Raw genomic sequence first — 22,842 nt, 5'->3', positions numbered from 1 at the left:
CAGATTTTGCTCGCAACTACAAAGTGTCAATTTTAACATGCTATAATAAATTATCTGTAAGTGTTTTTGAGCTAAAACTTCACACATGCACTCTGGGGACACCAAAGACTTATTTTACATCTTAAAAAAAAATCTTATATAACCTCTTTAAGATTATATATGATTTCGCGCCATCCCCGCCTTATAGTCGTGTGACTCCGCCTCCCGCTACGCTTGTAGTTTCTAACAGCCTTGTGGCTCCGCCTCCCGACACGCCTATCACAGTCCCGTGACTCCCCCCTGATGTGAGCGGAGGCTCGACGCTGTTGTATCCGCTGTCAGATCCGCTGCGGCCGGGGGGAAAGAGCAGCGCTGGACCCGAGGAGAGAGAGGCGCCACATCATGTTCGGTAATGTTTGTGTTTATAAACGCGTTTCATTGATAATCTCAGATTCGTGTTCGTTCGAATGCAAGACTGAATGTCCCCTCCTAAATCTCCAGTTTCAGAGCAAATCTGTTTGTTTGAGATCTGTGCTCTGCAATATAACACGCGTTTCAGCACTGAAAATCTATAAGATACATCAATACCAACGCGATAGTAAAGCGACTTCACTAAACAGAAATACAGATATGACACACATTTAACGCGACATTTGCGCAGTTATCTCCAAACACGTCTATCACTACTGCACTGAAAAATATGAAGACAGACAGTTCGAGTGTTAACGTTACATTGATTTCAGGATATTTTACAGGAATTGAGCGCGTTTGTTGCAGATTCGTTTCGCCGCCCATTAACATACGGGTTACTTTATAAATCAAATCCACGTGTACAGCGGTTATTTTATTTTTATCTGCCCACTATAGCCGCCATCAGTACTGAGAGGATCGCGACACGACACATGACAGCAACCGAGCGCGCGGCGATTCACTCGTGTCGTTTCGATTCGGCTCTTGCAGTGTGAACAGGTTTAATGAATCACAGGAGAAGACGGATGATTGTAAATCAATGTTTTCTATATTATGAAAGCTGTGGAAATGCCTTGTATATGATTATTGAGTGGATTAAATACAAATGCAAGGTTGTAAATAAGTTACTGTTTAAAGGCTGTAATGTTACAGAGCTGCTCAAAGACACAATGGTGATTAATCAGACTTCATTAATGGTGATTAATCAGGCAACACAACCCCCCTGTATGTGTTTAGTTTTGTTGTCTGGCGTAATTGAATCTGTAACAAACGCACTCAACATTGCAACAAACTAATTTCACTTTGAACATAAGTTGCAAATTGTTACTTTATGAGACAAAAGTAACACACAGGTGGATCAAAAGTAACACAACAGACCAAGATAGATCTTTGTATTACATTTGTTTTTAGTAAATATACATGACGATAATTCACTAGGCGAATATAGACATCAATACAGTACATCTTTAGATATAAAACAATTTTGATATAAAACAGAGTTTGATTTTACATCGGCAAACGGTTTCAGCAGTAACAACATAAATAAGTGGCTTTCGTGGTCAACACGTAACCTCCGGTAAACACGTAACCTCCGGTAAACACCGCTAAGGATAAATAACAACAAAGTACTTTAAATGTAGTTTATTTATATATCAAGCAAAATAAACAACTAGTCAGACCATTAAAAAACTGAAACCGGAAGTAAAGTTCGGACTAGACGCGTATCGCGTCACCGCACGTGCGTCCGATGAAACGGTCTATATCGACACAGCTGTTGGAGATATTTATACTGTGATTTTGGTCACATCAGCTAGGTTGTGTAGTGTTGTGTTGCTTCTAAAGTCCTGCTGTGGAAATCTCTGTTTGATCTGGTCACAGACTTTAGTCTTCATTGTTTTGTTGTCAGGGTGAATTAAAAGACTTTAAGAAGGTTTAACTCATCTGTGCTACAGCACTCCTCTTTGTTTGTCTTCTTACTTAAAAAGATTGCCAAAAAAGTCATTTAGTTTACATTTAACTTACATGTATGTGTTGCTAACATTGTGTGAGTTCATTGTCAAGTCTTTATTAACCCATCTTCAACGTTCTTTGGTAGAGGTGTAGGTGTCAAGGGTCAGAGGTCAGGGTTAAACTATTATCTGAGTGATATAATGTAATTATCCTCTGTCATAATCAGCACAGAAATGACAATGATTGGTTTAACATCACCATTTAATTGTGTGGATGTTGCGATACTTCACTCCTCCTATTTCAGCCTATATGTAGGTCACAACACAGAAGTTTGTTTTCAGGATAACTTTCTCTGTTACTATCGCAGCAGCAGCAGGATGAATCATTTCGGTGTGTCAAATAATCTGTGCTCATACTTTGTTTTAGTTTTTTTGGATCTTTAGAGCTGGTGGTTCATTTTCTGCTGTGGTTCATTTTGACCTACATTTCTCTTTGAGTTCATGGCAGGGGTTTGACATTTTAGCTGTAGTTTCCACTGCTGTTCCCAAAAAATACCAACAGAAACCAGCTGCATGCTGAAGTTTAACAAGGCAAAAGATTTATTCAGAGTGATGTTCTAATGATTCTGTCCATTTTTACTTTATGGATTTTCAAGCACATTGTACAGGCAAGATGCATCAGTGTAGTGTGAACATAGCCATTTATTTTTAAAATGTAATGTCCATCTGTAGGCAGTTTTTTGTCACTGTAAAAAACAAATATGGTCTTAAAGGGATAGTTCACCAAAAAATTAAGTTATGTGATCATTTACTTACGCTCACGTTGTTCCAAACCTGTATGGATGTATTTGTTCTGCTGAACACAAATGAAGATATTTTTAAAGGGGTCATGGCATGAAAATCTGACTTTCTATGTTTAAGTGCTATGGGTCCCCAGTGCTTCTATCAACCTAGAAAATGAAAAAAAAGATCAACCCAGTAACTTAGTTTTGGTAAACCATTCTCTGCAAGCATCTGAAAAATATATTGCTGAAATTTGGCTCTCCTTATGATGTCATAAGGACCTCTTATTATAATAATACCACCCCTTAATCTGCACTTTCCAATCACAGCACTGGCATTTAGTGCAGAGAGAAAGAGAGAAAATAATTGACAGCACAATTCAGTTTCAATTGCAATAAACAACCATCATTGTGATCAGTGTTTGCACTTCATCCGCTCATTTGCATTTTAAAGGACACACCCAAAACGGCACATTTTTGCACACACCTACAAAGTTGGCAATTTTAATATGCTATAATAAATTATTTATATGATATTTTGAGCTAAAACTTTACATATGTGCTCTGGGGACACCAAAGATTTATTTGACATCTTAAAAAGGTCTTGTGCCATGGCCCCTTTAAAAATGTTAACAACCAAACGGATCTGGGGCACCATTGACTTCCATGGTAGGGATGCTCAATTATGTGCAAAATCCTTATCACGATTATTTTGGTAAAAATCATAATTGCACTTATCACAAGTACTCAGTGGCTTTGAAAACATGCATTTATTTAACATTTTTATTAAGTAAGTGTTGCAATAGGCTACACGTGTCAAAGCAGCGGTGCCTTCGAAGTGCCTTACAAACACATCGGTCCAGCAGCATGCAATTTACATTTTAATCGCACAATAATTGTTGTACCTCAATAGTTTTGTTTTTGTAATTGTTTGAATCAAACATTTAAATTGAAAATCAAAATTAATTTATTGCACAGCTATTTCCATGGCTTTATTTTTTCCTACTATGGAAGTCAATGGTGCCCCAAATCTGCATTCTTCAAAATATCTTCCTTTGTATTCTGCAGAACAAAGAAATGTATACAGCTTTAGGGTGCGTATATGATGACAAAATAAATTTTTAGAAGAACTATTCCTTTAATGGAAGACCTGTTTAGTCCATCATGAGTGACTCATATATTCTGAATTAACTCCTGAATTTAAGTCCAGCTCTCACTCCAATGTTATACTTAATAACTTTTGCATGTTTGGCCTGGTGCTCATGTTTATTATATCATCTCTATTACACCTGGCAGCGCTGCATTTTTTGGCATGTTTGAGCGTCTACCAGAAGGAATGTCTCAGCGTTCTTTACAGAGCCATACAGAAGTTTGAAAGTCAAGTGTGTGTTTATAAATCACATACAGGTGTGAGAAGTAAAACTTGGGGTCACGTAGTTCGCCCGCTGGACAACAAACCTGTGGTGTGATCTGAGAAAGTGGTGATGCTAAGTGATCCTAGCACACACTTCAGCAGAGTAAACAGATCTCTAAATATAAACCTGTGTGTTTGACATTAACACACTTTGTTTATTTTAGTGGAAAGGCACTGGGTTTATTATCGCATGCTTAAAGTTGTATAAATCAGCATTCAGACGGGCATTGAGAGTGTTACTGTGTCTGTGTCTGATAGTGTTTTGTGAAGTGATGTCGATGATATCGCATGTCTTTATATAATGTCTTTGCAAAATTCACCACACTTTAAACAGACTCTCATGTTTCAAATTATATTAGATTTACTGTGACAGGAAATCACATGTGCTACCGCTGCTCATGCATGACTGGCGAGGCTGATTGCCATGACGACAGTGAAACTTAATGCATCTCTAATGGGGTGTAAATCAGCTTTCGGGTTTCATATTTAACAACTTTTATGCACATATAAGATGCATTGAGTCTTTAACATGCCAGCGAGTCGACTGAATGTTTTAAGTGCAGAAGATTTGTGTCATGTTGTTGTGGGTCACAAATTTTCACGTTTAATAAAATATGTGTTTGATTTCAGTGTAACTCGTCATGCAGACGGAAACGGCATCTGACGCCAGACTGTGTGACATTCCCCAGCAGCATTCACAGACATAGAGCGAACCGTCCCACCGGCCTCAAGCGGACACATCACATCTCTCCCTCAGTACGCAACAGCCCGGACACACGGCCCCAGGTGACCTAATAACCCATAACTGACCCTCAGCATTACCTCTGCTCCAGATGATGCTATTCCAACTTAAAACTTCTTAGAAAGGATAGGTTATGATGTAAATAAATTATCCTGTTTACTAACAACTAAATGCCTCTTTAGCTGGGATATTTTTAGTTGTTTACTTCCTGACACAGTAACATAACGTCTGTCATCATTTGCTGCGTCTCAGGAGCTTTACAAGCACACCAGCAACATTGAGACGACAAGCACATTTCCTAGAAGTCTTTGAGGAGCAGATTGTCCTGGAATCACAGACTGAAGAACATGGAGTGTAAAGTCACACTGCTGGACGGCGCTGACTTCACCTGTACACTGGAGGTACGTGAGCATTCACACTAGCGAATTACACATGAGACTTTTATTTTGTAACACAAATTTGCCACCCCAAACTGTTTCTGACTTTAGCATGTTGCTAAGCTAGCATTATGTAATATTGAGAATACATGTTTTTCAGACATTAATACTGAAAAATATTTTCAGAAGTCCCCCTGTAGTTGATAAATTTTATATCATAACAGCGTATGTACATGTATTTCCTGACAGTAATTTTTTTAGGCTTTTAAATAGCTTGAAAGTTATCATAGATATATACACTAGGTGGCTGCGGCAGTTTATTGGAACAAATGCGTCAAATAGAGCCGCCATCTTGAAACAGGGGAGCCCCTCCTCTTTAAAGGTGCAGTGTGTAATTTTTGGAAGGATCTCTTGAAAGAAATGCAAAATAATATACAAAACTATATTATCAGGGGTGTATAAAGACCTTTCATAATGAACCGTTATGTGTTTATTACCTTAGAACGAGACCTTTTTATCTACATACAAAGAGGGTCCCCTTACATGAAAGTCGCCATTTTGTGCCGCCATTTTTTACAGAAGCCCTTAACGGACAATGTTTTTACTAAGTTGTAGGGCTGGGCGGTATATCGGATTTAGGGGATATATCGATATGGGTTCCCGACGCGATGCGGAATTAGCCCATACCGTTCATATCGATATGGTTTAATGCAACTCAAGCGCGCATACACGCGCTCTGCGCGAGCCCGCCCGTCACAGCAAATACGCGACATGGAGAAGCACGCAGAAACTCTGTGACGCTTGGATGCGCCTCATGAATGTGGACATTCAAAAACTGCGGCTGCATGCACTTTGAGGATTGTAATAATTTAGTTCAAGACTAAAATAAAATGTCTCCTCAACCTGCTTTTACAGAGAGATCATTGGAATAAAGTTACCGCTGCATATGTGTGCTTTCATTCCAACAACGTGTCTGACGCTCCATCACAACACCTATTTATCTAATACGCTATTGCAGTTATTTCTCATCACTATTATAGCAATATCAGGTGAGTGATACTGCGTTTATACTTTAGTTCGACGGGACAAGTGCGTAGATAAAACAGAAACTCCGAAGGAGTTTTATTTTGTGGTGAACTTTTTCCTCAGATTCAAAGCCCAGTATAACAGCCACAAACAAGTCTCCGTTATTTAATTTTAAAACGTCACTTTAGAATTAGAAATGAATGACTGTGCTGCTTCAGTGAAGCTATTAGTGTGAATTAATGAGATTATTATTAAGAAATAATAAGGGAGGATGTGTGTGAATGAAACAAAGACACATTAAATGTGCTGAATGTGTGCGCGTTATAGTTTCAGTTTGCACGCAGCCAATCAGATTCCAGAACCACATCTGTTCTATAAACTTAATTATTTTGGATCATATGTTTTTAAGTTTTGTCCATTTTTGTGACTGGAATACACTGTAAGGACAAAAGGACTGTGACACCCCCTTCTAATGAAGAGGATTCACTACTTTAGTAAATTCTGTGAACACAAATCTTAATGCTACAGACAGTTCAGTATATTAATGAGAATTGTGTGTTTCTAATTTTATGGATAATAATTTCAATAGTATGGGCAGGACAATTTTCTATAATTATAATTATATTATAGATTAAAGATCATATTACATGATAATGCCCATGTGCACAAAACAAAGTAAAAAAAAGAGAAATGATTAAGAACTTCACTGGTTTGTATATAAAGTTAACTAAACCCAGCTAAACAACTTTGGTATGACAAACATTTACCACCCATCAAGGACATGAGCATATAGTCATTTCGGGTAAGATAAAGGCTCTAACAAAGATGATTTTTTATGTGGTACTGCATGGTATTGATATGAAGTGGAATAGATAGTTTATTAGGGAGTGTTTACAACTTTATGGTACAACAACTTCAGCCACAAAGATTATAAAGGCTTTGACTTTCAAGTAACATTTTTATCCTTTTTGTAAAAAATAATATATATCGGATACCGGCATTCCTAAAAAAAATACTGGGATATGAAATTTTGCTCATACCGCCCAGCCCTACTAAGTTGTCTCCGACGATGACATGTTTGCCAATGGGCAGCTACCGTAGCTTCTCTGTGTGTTTCAAAAGCAAGGGGTGAGCAGTGGACTGAGCCTTTGGTTGCAATTCACATCCTCACCACTAGATGCCGCTAAAATTTACACACTGCACCTTTAACGCATCAGCGTCAATGTAGGCAAAGGTGTAATGGAAATAAAATCACCATAAATCGTCATGAATGCAATTTTCTATTTTTTTCCAACGGTCAGACATGTATTTAGCATTAAGTCCAGAGAAAATGTTAAGTTTTGATATTAATAAAATCTACTTGTTCTAAATATAGTGCAAAGTGCTAGTGCATAGGGCCTAATGCTGAGTTTACACCAAACGCGTTTTGGGCGTCAAAATCGCGTCTACCGCGCCTAGTTTGACGCTTGAACACTTTGAATGCATTCGCGCGTGTAGAGCGGAGTAGACGCGCGGAAAAGCAAGCATATGACGCGCGTCCGAAGCAAAATCCGCTTCTTGTGGGAGGGGCAACTGCTGTGCGAGTGTCTGTTTGCAAGATGACTGCTGTTACTTGTGCATTTATCAAGAGAGTTACCAGTTTGTATTGGGTAACCTTACTATAGGGGGAAAATAAACGGCGCGGGTCGATAAACGTCACGTGACTCAAACGTGAAGTGTGTATTACAACTTACCAGGTTGCCCAAAGTCCTTACTGACACTCTTCCAAGCGAGGTCCTTTTTATTCCTGTCTCCTCTATAGAAATAACAACGTGTGTCATATAGCTTCGAGTGACTGCTTGAGTGAGTGACTCCGGGCGGGGCTGCCACCACAGCAGCAGGCCGGCTCCTGATTAGTTAACGCGGCGGGAAATTCCGCCAAAGTTCAAATTTTTCAACTCGGGCGTCAGCCGCAAATTCGCGTGAACCGCAAAATGCGTCTGCACATTGACTTAACATTGAAATCCCTCGCGCCTCACGCCTCTACCGCGGTTGGTGTAAACGCACCATAACATCCATACACAGCACAAAATTTTGGCATCACCCATGACTTTGAAGTACAGGCTGAGATGGCAGAGTTCTAGCTACTTCCTATTGAATGAATTTTAACGAATTACGGTTAAATCCCGGGCACATCTTAAAGCCAGGAGGCGCTTTCGTGCAGAAACTCCCTTTGTGCCACAGAAGAAGTAGCATTACAAACGTTATTCCAGGAAGTGTCTATAGAAATATTTATATTGCTGTTCTTCAAATTGTTTTGGGTATTTTTATGATAATAAAGAATATTTTGAATGATTTTGTTTAACGAGTGTTTTTTAAATGCACATTATAAACGACTCCGACTCATCATGATTTTAGATTAATAAGGACTTCCTACTGACTAAATGCCGTAGTACACGCACAAGCTGTCCGTGAAACACAGAATCGATTTCATAGGCATTTTTAATAAGACACCGATTAATCGTTGCAGCCATAATTAGTAGACATTATTATTTTATCTGTGGGCGTACTCGCACCGTATTAGCATAAGCGTAAACTGTGTCGGGTCACGAATCTGAAACCTTGATGTCAAATGTGTGACTGTTTATATCCTCCCTCAACTTTAGCTGTCACAGTTAAAACTCTTCTGATACGTACAGCACGATTACGTGCAGCCACCTGTCACCACGTCCCAAATAATAGTTGTGCTTGACTTTATGTGGCGCTGGCTGTGCAGACTGATCGATTTACAACATTTAATAACCGAGAGAGAGATTTAAAAGCATATTAGGAGCAGTCTGCTCTCCGATTACTTTCGTGTTACTTTAATAGCATTCGCCAGTCAGTCTGCACAACGCCACATTAAAGTCTGCGCAACGCTACACACCAAAATGTACATTTTATCATCATTTACTCACCCTCATGTTGTTTTAAACATATATGAGTTTCTTTATTCTGTTGAACACAAATAAAGATATATCACAAATGATGTTGATGGTACCCATTGATTTCCATAGGAGGAAAAACAAATTCTATGGAAGTCAATGGTTACCATCAAAGTGTGTTTTGACCTTTCAGTAAATAAACCTCTGTGTCTGTTCTTCATCCACAGAGAAAAGCTAAAGGCCAGGTGGTGTTTGATAAAGTCTGTGAGCATCTGAATCTTCTGGAGGGGGACTATTTCGGTCTCGCGTACAAGGATGCTGAAGGCCAAAAGGTGTTACCTTCTGCTTTTCTTAATTTATTATTTTGTGTCTTATATCTTTTTGCATGCATTTAAACACAGTCAAATCTTTTCTTTTTCTCACAGAGCTGGCTTGACCTCTCCAAAGAGATGAAGAAACAGATTAGAAGTATGTCATTGATCACAAATCGATTTGACACTTTTTTTAGTCTCTGATGTTCTGACAGTAAATGCTGGTGTGTTTTTTCAGCTGATCACTGCAATCTTTCCTTCGGTGTGAAGTTTTATCCACCTGATCCAGCACAGCTGTCTGAAGACATCACCAGGTGTGACATTATCTAACATGATTCATTAAGCGTGTGTTATAATCAGGAAAATATAAAGATCAGATCACGATGTCTCTTTCAGTTATTTATTTCAAATCAGATTCTTTGTAGAAACTATTCCAGCATTTAAAGACACTCGTGACAGCAGAATAATATTATGCACATGTAAAGCGTCTCTTGTGTGTCTCTCAGGTACTTTCTGTGTCTTCAGCTGAGGGATGACGTGCTGTCCGGTCGGTTACCGTGTTCTTTCGCCACTCACGTGCTGTTGGGCTCCTACACGCTTCAGTCTGAATTGGGCGACTACGACTCTGATGTCCAGGGTCCCGGTTATATCAGCGATGTGCGTTTGGCCCCCAACCAGACCAAAGAACTGGAGGAGAAAGTTATGGAGCTACACCGCAGCTACAAGTGAGTTTTACACCAACACACACATCAGCACTTCATATGTGAACTAGCTGGTTTTCCATCGAAACGTGAAGTGAATCTTTTCCAAATTTGTGGGGAAAAAACTAACAAATGCAAATTAGGTGCGTTTCCATCAAGTTGTTCGAGTGAATGACGGTGGTATTGGTAACCTAATAAAACAATGCATGCTTAAAAAAGGATACAGGACTGCAAGGATTGCCCAATTTTGTTTTGATTGGGTTATAAATGTATTAGCAGCGCAGCTTGTAATTGTCAAACTGAATGCTGTGTACAGGAAAATAAAAAATAAATTTTGATGCAGAAACTAGCAGCCAGGGCATTGCGACGATGTCGAGCCCCATATATGATAAAGACAAGATGATCAGTCACATGGGTTTTGTTCGCGATGCCAGAATTATTCGGCAAATGTGTTTCCATTTTTCGCAATGATGTCAAAAACCACCTCAAAGGGCGTAAAAACTTTTTTTGTGAATTAAAGGATTAGTCCATTTTCTTAAAAAAAATCCAGATAATTTACTCACCACCATGTCATCCAAAATGTTGATGTCTTTCTTTGTTCAGTCGAGAAGAAATTGTTTTTTGAGGAAAACAAACATTCCAGGATTTTTCTCATTTTAATGGACTTTAATGGACCCCAATACTTAACAGTTTTAATGCAGTTTAAAATTGCAGTTTCAAAGCACTCTAAACGACCTCAAACAAGGCAAAAGGGTTTTATCTAGCAAAGCGATCATTTTTGGCAAGAAAAATAAAAAATATGCAGTTTTAAACTACAACTTCTCTTCTTCCTTCGGTCCTGTGATGCGCCAGCGCGACCTCACGTAATACGTCATCATGTCAAGAGGTCACGGCGGACGTATGTGAAACTACGCCCCAGTGTTTACAAGTGTGGAGAAAGAGGACTGTTCCCACATTGTTGTATGTCGAATTATACTAATTAATGTCTTTGTGTCAGTTTATTGTTTAAAATGGTCTACAAATGTGTGTTTTATATATGTAACACGTGACCTTTTGATGACATTACGCAATTACGTGAGGTCGCGGTGGCTCGTCACACAGGCGGAGGAAGAAAATAAGTTAGTGAATTAAAAGTGCATATTTTTGATTTTTCTTGCCAAAAATGACAATCGTTTCGCTCGATAAGACCCTTATGCCTCGTTTGGGATCGTTTAGAGTCCTTTGAACCTTTGAAAATCTTGGAATGTTTTCCTTAAAAACCATAATTTCTTCTCGACTGAACAAAGAAAGACATCAACATTTTGGATGACATGGTGGTGAGTAAATTATCTATTTTTTTTTTTTTAGAAAATTGACTAAACCTTTAAGAGATTTTTATTAGAAATTTAGCATTTCCATCACTTGTTTTTTATATGATAATTCAAAATGCGCATAATATCAGTGTGATGGAAAGCCAGCTTATGACGTCTGTGGAAGTGATGTTGCTTAATTTTATACGGTTGCCACTGTGTGCAGATATGCAGACTGTCTACCAGTTATATTTTACACTTATAGTTCAGTTTACTTGGACCCAAAAAGAAAAAAATTCCCCATTTGGTTTAGCGTTCACACTTGCATTTTAACAGTGAACCGAACCTTAAGGCATAAGAATAAGGTCACAACCTGATTCGTTCATAAAACTGGACGTAAAGCACTCTCACGGATAACATAAACTCCAGTGCTCTGCTCTCATTGGTAGTCATTCTGGAAATGTTGCTTTTCTCAACTTTGACTCGTTGCTGGACACGCCCACTTCATGTCGCCAATGGTCATTGTCTCCAGAAGTCGTCAAGCTTCCATTGAATTGCATGAGATTATGTCGCTCTGCTACTGTTAGTCGCTGATGGTGTGAATTGGACGTTACTCAAATAAATCGCACCAACTGAGCAATCGCATCAGAGTTTGTTTTAATCGAACCAAATCTACCAGAAGTGTTACAACACACTCTTCATACAGCACAATGTGACTTTGTGTCTAGTTCTGTGTAATACTGGGTTTATACTGGGTGAATAGTTTAAAATCAATGAATGTCTAAATACACAAAGACTCACTTAAACTCTCAGTGCGTGTCCGACTGACCCACAATGTTCTGCTTTGTTCATTAATATTCTCAAACACTAATGTGTGTGTATTGAGATCTGTATTGCATGTTTAATTATGATAGTCTTTAACTGCAAAGCCAAAGGATTTATTTATAAAAGTCACTAAAATGTTGTGGGCTTCACTGTGGATTGTTTAATGTTTTATTAAATGCAGAACTGATTTGTAAACAATCTGTGTTTTTTTTTTTATAATTTCACTGCAAAGCTGAGTTTTCATCCAAACATGCAAAAAAAGAAAAACAAACAAATGCTAATTAGGTGCGTTTCAATCAAGTTGTTTGATCGAATTACTGTGGTATTAACAAACCAAGGCACACTTAGAAAATGGAGACAGGACTGCATTTAGTTATGATTGGGCAGGTTATAAATTTATTAAGAGTGCAGCTTGTAATTGCCAATCTGAATGCTGTGCACTAAGAAGGAATGCAGAATTTTTGTTGCAGGCACGAGCAGCAAGGGCATTATGATGACGTCGAGCCACATATATGGTAAAGACAACGACAGCGGAAACAGCTAGACGATCAATGCCATGGGTTTTAATGTTCACTACATCAGCACCATCTCCCATTATTCACATCTTTTCTTTTTTGCATAAGTCAAAAACCACCTCAAGCAAGCGTGAAAACTATTTTGGGATTTTTATTTAAAATGTATTGGTTCCATCACTCGATTCTTATGCAATACTACAAAATGCGCATAAAATCATTGTGATTGAAGCCCAGCTATTCATGTGCCCAAATATTCCAGTTAGTTTAGTATTCCTGTCATTTTAGTTCTGGATTTCATGATGGGATCAGCATCTCTCTGTGTCTATGAGAACATTGTTGTGTATGTTGTTCTGACATGTTGAGTGTAAAAGGTTTATTTTTCAGTAATTTGTATGTGTTTTTATGTTTGTGTAGAGGAATGACGCCAGCTGAGGCCGAGATTTTGTTCCTTGAAAACGCAAAGAAACTCTCCATGTACGGAGTCGATCTGCATCATGCTAAGGTATGATGTGTGTGTATGACGTGTGTTTATGAGACCGACACAATGCTTGTGGTTCGTGAGAGGAGAATGTGTACGTGTTAAGATGGTCTGTGTGTGTTTGTCTATATTTGTGAAATATCAATTGAAGTTTATGTTGACCTAAAACAAGTGCGCGCGTGTGTATGTTTTGGCTTTTGCTTGTCTGCTATAGTGCTGCTCCTCTGATAAACATCTACTCCTCCTGCTGTTATAAAGATCAAACTTAGAAACTTCAGGGAGCTAAAGCATTTTGACACAAAGCTGTCCCTTACAAAAATTAACCATGGTTTCACTACATTTAATATAAAAATATCATGGTCAGTGTTTTAAAACCATGGTTTTGCCTATGGTAATCAATACACCAAAAAACATGGTTAATTTTCACAAGGTTTATAGTGCAGTGCTTTTACCATTGTTGTCAGGCATAACTTAACCCATGACCATGGTAAGTAAGTGATTATGTAAAGGCAGCTGGTTGTTATTGCAGAAAATAAGCAGTGTGATCAGGACCCGACTAGTGCTGCCACTAATGACTAATTTTCGAACAACTAATTTTTTGACTAACTTTTCTATTAGTCGACTATTGTAAATGACTAATTTAAAAAAACAAGTGTTTGTTATTTCATTGTGTCCATATTATTTTGAACTCACCGGTCTCATAAACAATATAAATAACTTAAATGTTACCAAATAAAAAATTACAATGTAAACAATATAAATAATAATAAAAAATTACCAGTGCAAAGTAGTTGCTTAACAGAAATATGAAATGTTTCACTTTTACTCTTTGATCTATCACATTATATTGCATTTTAACACAACTGAATGCTATTTTTAAATATTATCAGTTCTGTTGTCAGACATAAAACAAGTAGACTATAAAATAGTGACTAAACACGACCCATTACACCTTGTGTTTAATCCAACCAGCTGTTCCTTTAACTGCTGCTAAAATCCTGATTTAGATATGCAACATCGTCTGACATAAATCACCATACATTTACATTTAAGCTTTACTGCTGTTGCTCTTCTCATAATTGTTGTTGTGTTTTGAGCAATTTTTTAATTTTAAATGCGCGTGATATAGCGCAGACCATTTGGTGCAAATTCAGAAATATGAGAGAATACACTGTTGTTGTTATTACACAGACTACAGACACGTGCACGGGCATACAGCATCATAGGGAAGGGAGAAGGCTCGCACACAGACTCACACTACTGCTAATCTTTCTTCAAGTCATGTCAACTCGATCAGTCGTCTTTATCAGTAAAATCCGTGAATGTTGACGTTTATGCAGAAAAGAAAGTATACGGAGGAACGTACTATAAAAACACTGAGACACATGAGAGAGAGAGAGAGGCGTGCGCTGTCGAGGCGCTGCACGCAACGTGAGAGAGAGAGACGCGCTGAGCACTCGCAACAATGAATTGAGCCGTTTAAAATAGTTAAATAAAAATGTAAATCTATTCGTGGCAGCCAGTGTTGATTCCCTGGTGGATCGCCACGAACAAATCAATGTATGGGAAACACTAATCGTGCCTGTAACATCCAAAGACAGTCATTGTACTTCTCAAAAGAGTTCATAAACAGCACGGACTAGCTCGCTGTTTCATTAATAATCATATAACAGTTACTTGCGTTGTCTATTCTTCTCTATGGGTGCATCGTCAATAACTCCCGAGTGTTTTCGTCTGAGATGCTCATGCATTGTCGTTGTGCTCCCTTGATAAGCCAGCGACGTTTGGCACAGTGTAACAGACCACTCTTTTATCACAACTTGGCTTAAAATACTTTCATACTTGGAAGCTTTCGGACTCCTAATTCCATAGACTTACCTGACGCCATTTTTCAAAATCAAACCAGTGAATGCAGGGGGAGAGGAAAGAAAGATGATAACATAGCAGATTAACCAGCAGGACGCGCACAGACTGGTGTGGAGGTGAATTACATTGAGCTATTTGAGATAGAAGAAAAATAAATATGCGACTCCTCGACTAAAAAAATTTTCATCATCAATTACGTTGACAACGTCGACTAGTCGTGGCAGCACTAGACCTGGCGCAAAGCAGTTGTATTTAATTTTGTGTGATATTGAACTATTCCTGTCAAAATGATTTGGAGCATCCGGGTTACTTTGTGTAATTAGTTTTCAGTGGTTGTTATCTCATAACATACCTTGGAATGTCACAACTGGCCAATAAGAATCAAGCAATATGGAGTGCCGTGTAATAAATCTGTTTAATGGATGGCCTCGGATGCATTATTATTATTTTATTTGGTCTGCCTTTTTATGCCACATTTGAACCAGGGACTCTCTCTTTCTTTCGCTCTCTCGCACGTGCGTGCTCTCTCTCTCTCTCTCACTCACTCACTGCAGTTATTGCACATTTTAGATCTTGATTCTGATTGGCTCCTGCAGCCCAACACAATTCTCTATCTCTCTCTCTTTCTGTTTCTCGCCCCTCCTCCACTCTCACAGCTGATTGGCCGAATGCTTGAGCTCTTTGCAGCTCTGCAGGAGAAGGTAAGATGCTTGCGGCTTGCACGTGTGGTTTGCTTGTTTCATAGGTGTTTTTGCCAACACATGCGTGTGTGGACATTGTGAAGGCCAGTTGTGTGTATGGTCATTATTGATGTATTGTGTGTGTACCTGTGACTGCATCAGGGTTGGGCAGATGATGAAGGTTTCTGTATGTCAGCGCAGATGCTATGCATTACAACTGCACACACTGCGGTGCAGCACAGATTCTTCATCCTCGTTGTGTGTTTACCTGCAATCATGATCGTGTATTTACCGTTTCACCAGAAACCAGAGCTCTAATGTTTCTACTGCTGAGTCATACTGACCGCTTTTATGTGTGTGTGTGTGAGACGGGTGTTGCGTGTGTATGTGAAACGGGTGTTGCGTGTGTATGTGAGACGGGTGTTGCGTGTGTATGCAAGTTGGGTGTTGAGTGGATAAGGTACGGGCGGTGTGTGTGTGTGTGCGTGTGTGGATGAGGGATGGGTGTTTTGTGTGTGTATGTGAGACAGGTGTTGCTTGTGTGTATGAGACGGGTGCTGAGTGTGTGTAGGAGACGGGTGTTGCGTGTGTGTAGGAGACGGGTGTTGCGTGTGTGTATGAGACGGGTGCTGCGTGTGTGTATGAGACGGGTGCTGAGTGTGTGTATGAGACGGGTGCTGCGTGTGTGTATGAGACGGGTGCTGCGTGTGTGTATGAGACGGGTGTTGCGTGTGTATGCAAGTTGGGTGTTGCGTGTGTATGCGAGACGGGTGTGTGGATAAGGTACGGGTGGTGTGTGTGTGTGCGTGTGTGGATGAGGGATGGGTGTTTTGTGTGTGTGTATGAGACGGGTGCTGAGTGTGTGTATGAGACGGGTGCTGAGTGTGTGTATGAGACGGGTGCTGAGTGTGTGTATGAGACGGGTGCTGAGTGTGTGTGTGAGACGGGTGCTGAGTGTGTGTGTGAGACGGGTGCTGAGTGTGTGTGTGAGACGGGTGCTGAGTGTGTGTGTGAGACGGGTGCTGCGTGTGTGTGTGAGACGGGTGCTGCGTGTGTGTGTGTGAGGCGGGTGCTGCGTGTGTGTATGAGGCGGGTGCTGCGTGTGTGTATGAGGCGGGTGCTGCGTGTGTGTATGAGACGGGTGCTGCGTGTGTGAACGGTGTGACGGGTGCTGCGTGTGTGAACGGTGTGACGGGTGTTGCGTGTGTGAACGGTGTGACGGGTGCTGCGTGTGTGTATGAGACGGGTGTTGCGTGTGTGAACGGTGTGACGGGTGTTTTGTGTGAGACTGTTGTTTTTGTGTGTGTATGCGAGACGGGTGTTGCGTCTGTATCGGATGTGCCTCATAAGTCATCATGTGCCTCATAAGGTGAAGCCGCTGGCTCTTTGATCGCCCCCTGGTGGCTGGCTGCAGTACAAGTCATAAACCCTGCCCTCTCCATTCAAACGAATGGGACTCTGCCCTAAATAAAAAAAATATTTACACTTCCAATAAAAGTTTCCGAAAGATGGTTTTGGTCCTTTTGGGTAGTTGTTATCATGCTGATATATGTTCAAGTGTTCATTTTTGTGTTTAGTTTCAGTTTAGCTAGTAATTTAATGCTAACGGGGCATGTCGGTATGATTGGCGTGGTTGAATTGGGGGCGCGAGCGAATGGGTGGAAGTTTTATACCGCGGCTCCGCCTCTGGGTCCACGGACGAGTCCTTCTGTGCATGCCTTGGATCCAAACTGACGTTTTTACGTACGTGTGTGTGTGTGTGGAAGAGATAAATTTATGTTGTGTTGTGTGTATTAGAGACAGCTGGTGTTTTGTGTGTGTGTGTGTGTGTGTGTGTGTGTGTGTGTGTGTTCTCTGACATAATAAAGTTGTTGAATGAATGGAGATGTATTTGATGTAGGGATGCAGCGATAGGATTTTTTTTTGGGCCGATACCGATTTAAACAGACAACTTCTGGCCGATACCGATATTAAACACTTGTATACAATACTATGCAGTTGGTCTATTTGCTAGTTTATTTCTGCATCAAATTATTTTTACTGAACATGGATTGGATCTAATTAACATTCAACTGACCGGCACAAATTAAGCTAAAACAAATATAATAAGACAGCATGACAACCTTCAAAGGTGGTTTTTGCTATTCAGCATTTATTTTATTAACAACATTAACTTGTTATTTTTTTTTTACATATAATGGATTTCTTTATGCAGTTAGTTAATAAACAATCGGTATCGGCCTTTCTTGTGGTAATGCCGATGGTTTCAAATTCATCAAAAATCGGACGATAAATATAGGCGGCCGATACATCGGTGCATCACTAATTTGATGTGTTTGATTTGTGATTGGTTCAGGATTCGGAGGGTGTGGATATCATGCTGGGAGTTTGTGCCAGCGGTCTCCTCATTTACAGAGATAAACTACGCATCAACCGTTTCGCCTGGCCAAAAATACTCAAGATCTCCTACAAAAGAAACAACTTCTACATCAAAGTCCGGCCTGGAGAGGTGAGATGACAGTGGTTTGAGATCATCATACACTTTTATTCTATGAGAAAAATGTTCTGTAAATCAGCCAAGTAAATGATTTAACACTTTAAATAATCTGAAAACAATCGCTTTCTTTTGATTTAGCTTGAACAGTTTGAAAGCACAATTGGATTTAAACTGCCCAATCACAGAGCAGCAAAGAGACTGTGGAAAGTCTGTGTGGAACATCACACCTTCTTCAGGTGAGAGAGTGAAGATAATGTGAATATGACTGAAAATCTTTCTGAGGTCACATGGTATAAAATGATACTGTTACTTGCTATCAATGTGATTTATGAGTTAGTTCAGAGAGAAAACTAACTCATAGTGATGATTGTGTTTTTCAGACTGGTGTCACCTGAGGCTCCTCCCAAAAGATTCCTGACACTGGGGTCAAAGTTTCGTTACAGCGGCCGAACTCAAGCTCAGACGCGTCGAGCGAGCGCTCAGATCGCTCGTCCCGCCCCTCAGTTCCAGCGCATAAACAGCAGACGGCACACGGTGACGCTCAGCATGGACAACGGTATGCATGACTTATTATAATATTAAAACCTTTCACGGGAGCCGAATGATTTTTGTTGATTTGTAGTTTTGGTTTCATGTACTTCTGTGGAATCAAATACTTTATGGCTACGTTCACACAGCAGAACGTGGTCGTCACACCTTAATACAGTTGTGTTCATGCAGTTTTGTTATTCATGGGAGTGACAACTGCCTTCTTCAAACCAAACTTGCACCCGTACATTTTTGGGACTCAACCATATTTATGGCGAAGCCCCACTGTGTGAACGGAGGGCCGGTCACATTATAATGCTAACTATAAAAGTATAATTTTAAAAATGCTTTTATTTTAAAGAGAGTAGCAAAGTTCTCACCACAACTATAACGATAAAGATACAATAAACGATATCATTGAGATCACTTTCTGGGAGTTTTTTCCCCCAACTGATGAATGACAAACCATTGACAGCAAAACAAATATATTTGAACTTCAAAGTATGCAAATTACCATGAAGTTATTGTCCGGTGGATGCTAATATAGTTGACGTGATAGTTATTGTTATCGTTATAATGTAAACTGCCCTAAAGACATACTGATTCACATCTGAGTGTTGGGTTTAGTATTTTGTACAACGGACGGATAAAATTGCATCCAATACGAAAATAATGCTTTCTGTTAATAAGGAAAGCGCAATCTTTGACATTTACGTCCATCACTATGGTTCAATCTATCTTTGTTTTTACTTTCACAAGCGGAAAAGCGGAACTAAAATACGATGCTATATATTGCAGATTTTTTTTTACTTGAACACTGACCGTGTGAACGTAGTCTACATTTTAGAAATTCTGAAGACTTAAATTATGTGCCATTTCTGTCGTCTCTAAAGTGATGCTATCAACACTTTTTATTTAAGACTTTATCAGGCTTCTAAGCCGCGTGGAGGTCTGAGTAAACTTTATAATGGTATAATTATTTTTTTTTTCTGTCATCAGTGCCAGCAATGATCAATCATGACAATGTGAAGAATTCAAAGCCTCCCGTTGAAACAGACGACCTCATCAATGTCGAAACCCCTGAGAAAAAAGCAGAAGAGCTGAACTCTGTGGAGGAGAGTAAAACAAGCCTGGATGAATCAGAACAAGCCCCGCCCACTTCTGTACCTAAGGTAAAACTCCCCGGTTTACAGAAAATTACTTTATTAAATAAATGAAACGATTAAATCGCAAAATATTTCCCAAATTTGAAAAGTAAATGCTAAAATAAAAATTAAATTAAAAAATAAAATCCAACTGTTTTGTCTAAATGGGTATGGGTCTAAAAATTCCTAAATTTAGAAAACTTAAGTTACTAAGTTGGCAACACTGCTTTAGCCAATCTTCATTTACTTGCGTAAGTAAATCCCACTCACTGATTAACATAGAATTTGCATATAAGATGAAAATATAATTAATAAAAAATTACATTAAATTAAAAATGAACTTTACATTTTAATTAGATTTTTGTCACAATTATTGCATGGGCATGAATAAAAAGCCTTTTTTAAAAGTGTGTTTACAGATTTCTTTTCAAGTTTGCCTAATTTTATTATTGGCAGTCTTGCCTCGAGATTATAGGGAAGATGAAATGTCAAATCATCAATTACATTTTATTTTTCAATTTGTCAGAATTGAAAATGAAATAATTTAATTTTATGTTTACATTTTTATTTAAGCATTTAATTTACGGTTTTGGGAAATATTTTGCCATTTTTTATTTTTTTTATTTTATCATTTAATGAATTAGTTTTAATTTGGCAGAAATAACCTTCCATAGATGTACAGAATCTTTTGTGTAGCATTATAATTTGCTTTGTCTAGTCTATTAATCTCAGACATCACGGCCACGTTGGCTGAATGTGTGATGCAGAAGGCACAAAGTTGGAAACACCTGATTGGTTGAATTTTACAAGATTGCACAAAGGTCCACCTGAAAGCAAAGCCGAACTGTGATTGGTTGGTTTCTGTTTAAAGGATTGAAAGAGGTTTAGTTAGGGATCTCAGTAGGGTTTGGACAGAACTGCGAGTTTATTAATGTATTTACACTGACCTGTTCATCTGTACTTTTACTAATCAACTTTTCTTACTTCTTTTGATCATGTACCACATTGACACACTGTCTCAAATTTCCCTTCACATTCACCATTCTGTTTCTCACACCAACGTCATCAGCCGTGTATGTACTCTTCTGATCCGCTGGGCTCCGAACTTTCCCTCCCTTCCTCACCCGTCTCATCCACAAAGGTTCGGCGGAGACGTAGGGGAAGCGACCGGCAGCGTGCCGCCTCCGTCAGCCCGGCCAAAACCACGGCGGCTTGCCGGCGGCGTCAGGCCCGTGCCGATCGTAAAGCCGCTCTGCTGGAGGAGCGAGCGCTCCTGCTGTCCGCCCGCAAGCAGAGACTCGATCAGAAGCGCGCAGGTGGCGGCACGCTCTTCTCCTTCTCTTTGCACCTGCCCGATCTCTCCTCGCTCCTGGACGATGACGGATACCTGACCTTCCCAGATCTCACAGAACTGCGTTTTCTGCCCGAGAGTTTACATCACTTCATGCCCATTAAATCTCCCTCCATCATTCCCTGTTTCCTCTTCATCTTCTTCTTCCTCCTTTCCACGTCTTTCTCCGTTCCGTACGCACTCACGCTTTCCTTCCCGCTAGCGCTGTGTCTGTGCTATCTGGAACCGAAGGCGACGGCTCTGAGCACGACGCTCACGCAAACCTTTCAGGACAGTTCGGATGAGGAGGTGTGTGACGACTGCTGGCCGTCTCACTGTTCATATAAGTGTTACGAGCTTTACGCCTACTGTTCTGATCTCATGCTGTTTCATTCATCTTATCCATGAGATTTTCAAAAAGGCAAATCCAACCTGGTTTTACAGTAATTTGTACTTATTTTACAAGTTGGCTTATTCGTATAAATTTGTACGAAGTAAAATGCACACAAATGTACGATTATTATAAAAAATAAAAACGATAATGAAAGCCCACCCCTAACTCCAAAGTCGGCAAATCGTAAAAAAAGTACTAATGTGGTCGTACAAATGAATACGAATTCAAATATACACGAATTGCCTGTGATGAAATTGTGTTTGCAAATTGTGTCGAGTACTCTTTGTGCATGAAGCGCCACACATGCCTGAATCATATCATCGAGTTCAGAGTTCACATTTGATGATTTTTCTTCATTTTGAGTCACATCCTCACTTGATGTTTATCACATCCATCGCTTTTCATACGTGACATTACAGCCTGAGTAAAATCACATCTAAACTTTTCACTTTCATTTTCTTTTACTGCTGCAATGTTTTGGAAACTTTCCTGAATTAAGCAGACAGACAGCGATCAGACAGATTTTGCTTGTGATGACGACACAACTGTTTCTGAGGTGTGTGTATGTCCATGTGTATGTGTTTGTGTATTACGTGATTTAATTTGTACCTTGTAAAATACCAACCTTACATTTACATTTTGGCATTTAGCAGACGCTTTTATCAAAAGTGATGTGTCATTGGGAGGCAAAAGTGCAAAAGGTGCTTATAACAAAATACAAGTTTTCACTATACTGAAACAATACCTGTTGAGTTTTTCATGTGACTATAGAAATACTTTGTAAACCCCTGAAGACCCCATGACATGCAGATTGGAGTTGTGTGCCATTAAAGGTTAAGTGCACAATATCTGAAAAACACTTTGGAAAAGGGAGTCGGGCCGACTACTAAAACACACTTGTAGCCAATCAGCGGAAAGGGCGTGTCTACTTACCGACATCGTTGCATGGGTTGCGAATGTGTGGGGCGGGTCTATCAAAAGAAGGTCCAGGTTCTATAGAGTCCATAACTTGAAGGCCACGCCCACCGGGGGAGAGCAATAAATCCGTCTCCATTGACTTTGTATTGCGTGAGGCTGCCTCCTGGTCATTTCTGGCTTATAACAAAAACAGAATAATGCCCAAAAGCTGCTGTATGACATA

The 22,842-nt window shown here is 39.6% G+C and overlaps 1 protein-coding gene across 1 annotated transcript in view; it reads left to right on the top strand.

Annotated features, from left to right (window-relative positions):
- Positions 1 to 235: 235 nt before the first annotated feature.
- LOC129443212 (band 4.1-like protein 3) overlaps positions 236 to 22,842 on the top strand; it is a 39,116-nt gene continuing 16,509 nt past the window's right edge. The window contains exons 1-15 of the mRNA XM_073858432.1: positions 236 to 388; positions 4,725 to 4,880; positions 5,089 to 5,237; positions 9,370 to 9,474; positions 9,568 to 9,610; positions 9,692 to 9,767; positions 9,960 to 10,178; positions 13,198 to 13,285; positions 15,784 to 15,828; positions 18,164 to 18,316; positions 18,443 to 18,540; positions 18,685 to 18,860; positions 19,832 to 20,004; positions 21,047 to 21,616; positions 22,201 to 22,257. Coding sequence (XP_073714533.1) covers positions 5,184 to 5,237; positions 9,370 to 9,474; positions 9,568 to 9,610; positions 9,692 to 9,767; positions 9,960 to 10,178; positions 13,198 to 13,285; positions 15,784 to 15,828; positions 18,164 to 18,316; positions 18,443 to 18,540; positions 18,685 to 18,860; positions 19,832 to 20,004; positions 21,047 to 21,616; positions 22,201 to 22,257 — 1,857 coding nt within the window. The 5' untranslated portion in view covers positions 236 to 388; positions 4,725 to 4,880; positions 5,089 to 5,183. The remainder of the gene's footprint in view (positions 389 to 4,724; positions 4,881 to 5,088; positions 5,238 to 9,369; positions 9,475 to 9,567; positions 9,611 to 9,691; positions 9,768 to 9,959; positions 10,179 to 13,197; positions 13,286 to 15,783; positions 15,829 to 18,163; positions 18,317 to 18,442; positions 18,541 to 18,684; positions 18,861 to 19,831; positions 20,005 to 21,046; positions 21,617 to 22,200; positions 22,258 to 22,842) is intronic.

The sequence above is a fragment of the Misgurnus anguillicaudatus genome, chromosome 2 (genome assembly GCF_027580225.2).
Source record: "Misgurnus anguillicaudatus chromosome 2, ASM2758022v2, whole genome shotgun sequence".
In the NCBI taxonomy this organism is placed as follows: Eukaryota; Metazoa; Chordata; class Actinopteri; order Cypriniformes; family Cobitidae; genus Misgurnus; species Misgurnus anguillicaudatus.
The sequence above is the reverse complement of the archived record's forward strand: the minus strand, read 5'-3'. Positions and strand labels throughout refer to the sequence as shown.